Genomic DNA, 5,251 nt, shown 5'->3' with positions numbered 1-5,251 from the left:
ACCCGGCTCTGGTAGGGATAGAGCCCCAGCTGCGATGGTCCGGGCACCCGCTGAGCGCCGGGAGACTTTGACACTCCGAGATGGGCCCGGACCCGCGAAACCACGTTTATCTTAACACCACGGGCACCGGGAGCAGCTACTGGCTGGCCCCGGGTGTGTGGGGGGAACCAGCAAACCCAGCTGGGAAAACTAAAACTGGCCTCAAAAAAAAAAAGGAAACAGCTATTGCTGTCCTCTGCACCCTTAATGTCTCTAAAGTTATAAAAACTACTTGCTTTCTACCCAAAATGGAGCCTCATAATTACATACTTGCTTTTTTTGCAGAAATTTCTGTGGCGCTTAAATTTATATTTAAAATATCTGAGAGGTCTGGTACAGTTTAGCCGAGCTAAAAGAAAATTTTCCTAACGACCAAAACAAATGTCCGTGATATGGGTTCCACCTCCCAGCTAAGACAACGCTGGCTGCCCCCCACCCCGATGATACTCGAGGCGTCCGTCCCTCCCCAGGAAGGACACCCGCCTCAACCCCGAAATGGTCGATTTTTCCTTTTGTTTCCTTTTTACAGTAGATCGACCGACACTCGGCTGTCTCGACAGGCAAGCCGGGGGCGGGGGGGGATACTGGTGAATGTACGTCAGGGCCGGGAGACAAGATGGGAAGGAGCGGAGCCTCCGTGTAAGGCGCTGAGCCGGCGCGGAGGGGGATAATAACACTGTAACAGCGGATCCGGGGCAGGTCAAGCTGCGCCGAGCAAGTGCCCACAAGTGGAGGATGCAAGTCAGAAATTTCACAGATTTGTCTCTCTTTTTAACCAATTTAAATCCCCACGGGGTGGGGTGCACCGTTCCCGGAGGCACTGCAATACCGGGACGATGCGCGGAGCGGAGGGAGCAAGCTCCGGGTCCAACTCCCGAGCCCAAAAATCCGTTTAATATAAAGTCCTCTCATCGAGGACGTATCAGATATTAAACTGATAAGAACAGATACTACACTTGATCTTAGCCAAAAGGCCGAGAAGCGATAACGACACCTCCTCCGCCACCCCGTCACCCCCGACCCCCGCTCTCACACAACTCACGGTCACGATCCACCGCCCCGCACCGACAGCCCCGCTCCCTCCCCGATCCTTCCCCGCACTGTCCCGCAATCTCTCGCCCGGATTTTCGGACCACCGACCCCCGAGAGACCCCCGGACTTCTCCTCATCGGGGCCTCCCGGGCCGCCCTTTGGAGCCCGTGGGTGCCCAAATTTGCGTATCCCCGCCTCCGGCTCCCATGCGCCACGCCCCCTCGCCGTTTCCCCGCCCTAACCCGATGGGCGCGCTGCGCACGGCAATTTGCATCCGCCCCGCCCCCTCCCTTCCCGCCCAACCTACCGAGGCGGGGTCTCCCGGCGGCTCTTTGAAGCCCGCAGGCGTACGATTAGCATAACCACGCCTTCCTTCCACCCTCAGCGAGTATTTGCATAACCCCGCCCTTAAACGAGGTGCGCCCCGTCTCCTCGCCGAACTAGATTTACATACCGCGCCCTCTTTTTGCGTTCGCCACGCCCCCTGGGAGACACTGAAGCGGGTCGGGGGCAGGGCAGTGAAGGAAACACCGAGCACAGACCCCCTGAAAAGACCCTAAAACCATCCCGTTTTCCCCCAAAACTACTGCGAGCCATCCTCCCACACCCCCCTAATACCCGTCCAAACCCCATACCCCAAACGGCTTTAAAATGCCCCAAAACCTGTCCTCGGGATGGAGGGGGGGGGCATCGCCAGAGTGCTCTGGCCCCAAAGGATGAGGAGGATGAGGAGGAAGGCCCTGAGAGAGCCTGTAAGTGTCCATCGCCGCCTTGAATATCTCCAGGAGGCTGCAGGGGATGGTGGGTAGGTCAGGCTAATGAGGCCAATGAGGCTAATGAGGCTGGTGTAAGGGGACAACGGGGCTCCCCGTCCCCAGCCTCGGACCGACCACAGCGTGCGGCGCTGGCCAAGGATCCGGCAGCCACGGACCCCCTTGGAGATGGTGACGATGCCACTGAAGGCGCCGGGGTTGAAGTAGGCGCTCGATCCCGGGCTCGACAACAAACACGATGAAGCTCACCCCCACAAAACATCCGGAGACACGGCTTGGGGGGGGGGCTCAGGGGTTTATTTGGAAGCGGCAAGGGGTGAACAGTCCCGACTGGCCCCTGGCATCAACTAGAGCTTGCGGTAGGCGCCGATGGTGATGTCGAAGAGCCGGGGGTTGTAAATCTGTCCCCTCTTGTCCAGCAAAAAATAAAACGGTCGTCCTTTCACCTTGAGGGGGACGGCGGCCGGCACTTCGCTGCGGTGAGCGCGGCAGGAGACGTGGCGTAACGGGACGGTGACAGTGGGACCCCGGCCAAGTCCCATCGGTCCGTGGGTGCTGATCGTCACCTCCGAACCGCCCCGTAGCAGCGTCACCTGACGGACGGCACGGAGCGGGAACAGGCAACCGGCTGCCACGATCAGAGAGCCTGCGTGGGGGGGGGCACAAGGGGGGTCAGGGGGGACCCCAGGCCCGTACCCGGCCCCCCAGGCCCGGTTCTGTTCCCCCCAGGCCTGTCGCCGGCCCGGCTCCATTCCCCCCCCGGGCTCCGTCCACCCTGCCCCAGCCCCGTCCCCGTCCCGTTACCGAGGGTGAGGCAGGAGGCGGTGAAACCGAATCTCCATTTATTATCGCGGGGCCGGAGCGGATCGTCGGGACCGGAACCAGGACCGGGACCGGGTGCGGGTCGAAGAGCCGTAAAAGCGAAATGAGCCAGGTAGGCCCAAAAAAGACCCTGCCCCGCACAGAAGAACCCGGCTAAACGGAAAAACCGGTCCCGTTCGTGTCGGAAAAGCACCACGTCCCGTGGGGGGGACGCCGCCGCCTCCAAGGCCGCCGCCGCCGCACGGGCCCTCGCCGCCGCCATTTCCCCACCACCACTTCCGGGTCAGCTACCACCACATCCGGGTTGAACTCCGCCTCTACTTCCGAGGTCGGCCGCCATCTTTGTGCCGGGAGCGTCGCCAAGCCGCCTCACACCTCCCCCCCTTCTTAAAGGCGCAGCGCACCCCTAACGCGCCAGCGTTGAAACGGGGCTATTTATTGATTTATTTACAAAACGTGGGGTGGGAATAAAACACCGGGGGAGGGGGGAGGGGAGGGGGAAGAGGGTGGTGGACGCCGCTCACTTGAGAAACGCCACATCTGGGATCTTGCCTTCCACCTGCAAAGAGAAAAGAGAAGGGGGAGGCTCAGCTGAGGGCACCCCCGGTTTGGGGGGGGACGGGGGATGCTGGGTCAGACCCCCCCACCCCACCAAACCCACCTTCAGCTGGGTGAAGACCTGCCCGGCCCGGCCATAGTCCCAGTCGTTGTCTTGCAGGCACCTGGGGGGGTAGGAGAGGGTGAAGGGGGGGGACAGGGGGGTAGGGTCCCCAATTTTGGGGGGGTTAAGGGGGGGGTGGTGTGTGGGCGGTCCAGGACTCACTTCTGGGACCACTCGAGGTTCATGCCTGACTGCATGGAGAAGGCGGCGAGCATCTCCTGCTGTTCGGCAGAGAGGGTGGGCACGGGGCTGGAGGAAGGGGTGGGCGCCGGCATGAGGAAGGCTTTGCGGATCTCTTCGGTGGTGGCGTTGCGGACGAAGAGCTCGTCGTTAACGATGCAGAGCCTGGGGGTTGGGGGGGAAAAGAGAGGGGAAGGGTGTGAGCACGGCGATGGGGGGACACACACACTGCCCACCTTCTGCCGTACAGCCCGGTTGCAGGGATCGGAGAGGGCAACCGGAGCCGCTTGCCCAAGACCACGACCCAACGGCCGTCGAAGATCTCTGAGGACGGCAACTTTGCCGCCTCCACGGGTGACCTGGGCCACTGTGCTGTCACCCTCACCGCCAAAAATTGCCTCCTGACTTTCAGAAGGACCCTCTTGTGCTCCAGCTCCCTCCAGTCCTCTGGCACTGGGCACTGCAGGCAAAAGCCCAGCTCCAACCCATGTGCCCAGGTGGCCGAGGTGGCTGATAGCCTCCCGGCTTGTGTCAGAAATAGCATGGCCCACAGGACAAGGGGACGCGATCGTCCTCGTCCCCTCGAATACCGTGCTGGGTTTTGGACCCCAAGAAAGATATTGAGGTGCTGGAGCGCGGCCAGAGAAGAGCAACGAAGCTGGTGAAGGGTCTGGAGAACAAGAAAAGGGGCTGAGAGAACTGGGGGTGTTAACGATGGACTCTTAAGGGTCTTTTCCAACCTAAATGATTCAGTGATTAATTACACGAATGATTCTATGAGCTCCTTGCACCCTCCCTGCGGGTGTTTATCATAAAATCACGAGACGGTTTGGGTGGGAAGGGGATTTTCCAAGCTCACTCAGTCCAACCCCCCTTGCCACAAGCCAGGCCATCTTCACCGAGATCAGTTTGCTCAGAGCCCCGTCCAGCCTGACGTCAAATATTCCCAAGGACAGGGACATCGACCACCTCTCTGGGCAACCTCTGCCAGCGTCTCACCACCCTCAGTATCAAAAATGTCTTAGATCTAGTTCAAATCTCTCCCCTTTTTTGAGTTTAAAACTGTTCCCCACCTTGTCCTATTGCTACAGGCTCTGCTAAAAAGTCTGTCCCCATCTTTTAAGTATTGAAGGTCTCCCTGGAGCTTCCTCTGTTCCACGCTGACCAGCCCCAGCTCTCTCAGCCCTTCCTCACAGGACAGAGATGCTCCAGCCCCCTTCATCATCCTCGCAGTCCTCAGCTAGACTCGCTCCCGGACATCCATCCGTACCGGAGAGCCCAGAATCGGACCCAGCGCCGATCAGAGCCACTCATCGGCACCCCCGGTTTTCAATCCACGCTGTTCCCTGCTTGTCCTACTCCCGCGTCCACAGCTTCTCCGCGAAGCTCTTACGGTGGGAGGGGGGAGGGGCAGGCAGCGGGGGGGGACGTGCAGTGCCAAAAGCGTGGGCGACATCTTGGTAGACGATATCTGCCACTTACCCAGTGTTGCCAGCTGGCACGGCGATGAACATCCGGGTGAAGGCGCGCACCGAGTCTCGGGATTTGCCGTCCACTGCGGAAGAAAGGGAGAGGAGGTGGTGGGAGGAAGGCCTGCAGTGAGGTGGGGGGGCACACGGCGGTGGGGGCGAAGGGGTGAAGCTCACCTTCCTTGAAGATCCCGTGGACGGCAAAGCACAGCAGCGTATTCTGGAAGAGAGAGGGGCCGGGTGAGGTGGGCAGCACGGTGCCTCAGTGGCGGGGG

General features: G+C 60.5%; 3 protein-coding genes across 3 annotated transcripts in view; all 3 read right to left on the bottom strand.

The window, feature by feature from the left end:
* TAF6L (TAF6-like RNA polymerase II, p300/CBP-associated factor (PCAF)-associated factor, 65kDa) overlaps positions 1–1,431 on the bottom strand; it is a 4,611-nt gene extending 3,180 nt beyond the window's left edge. The window contains exon 1 of the mRNA XM_010571184.1: positions 1,379–1,431. Within this exon, the coding sequence (XP_010569486.1) occupies positions 1,379–1,431 (53 nt within the window). The remainder of the gene's footprint in view (positions 1–1,378) is intronic.
* Positions 1,432–2,115: 684 nt separating this feature from the next.
* On the bottom strand, positions 2,116–2,928 carry TMEM223 (transmembrane protein 223). The gene is made up of 2 exons (XM_010571183.1): positions 2,649–2,928; positions 2,116–2,490 (listed from the first exon to the last, which is right to left on the bottom strand). The coding sequence occupies exons 1-2, from the start codon at positions 2,926–2,928 to the stop codon at positions 2,192–2,194; spliced, it is 579 nt and encodes a 192-aa protein (XP_010569485.1). The 3' UTR covers positions 2,116–2,191.
* Positions 2,929–3,142: 214 nt separating this feature from the next.
* The window catches only part of NXF1 (nuclear RNA export factor 1), an 8,477-nt gene continuing 6,368 nt past the window's right edge, over positions 3,143–5,251 (bottom strand). Inside the window, exons 17-21 of the mRNA XM_010571177.1 lie at positions 5,154–5,196; positions 4,990–5,062; positions 3,490–3,672; positions 3,328–3,388; positions 3,143–3,225 (exon numbers count right to left, since the gene is read on the bottom strand). Coding sequence (XP_010569479.1) covers positions 3,187–3,225; positions 3,328–3,388; positions 3,490–3,672; positions 4,990–5,062; positions 5,154–5,196 — 399 coding nt within the window. The 3' untranslated portion in view covers positions 3,143–3,186. The remainder of the gene's footprint in view (positions 3,226–3,327; positions 3,389–3,489; positions 3,673–4,989; positions 5,063–5,153; positions 5,197–5,251) is intronic.

This window comes from Haliaeetus leucocephalus, unplaced genomic scaffold (assembly GCF_000737465.1).
Source record: "Haliaeetus leucocephalus isolate CR32 unplaced genomic scaffold, Haliaeetus_leucocephalus-4.0 Scaffold309, whole genome shotgun sequence".
NCBI classification, from domain to species: domain Eukaryota; kingdom Metazoa; phylum Chordata; class Aves; order Accipitriformes; family Accipitridae; genus Haliaeetus; species Haliaeetus leucocephalus.
This window is presented reverse-complemented; position numbering and strand designations above follow the sequence as displayed.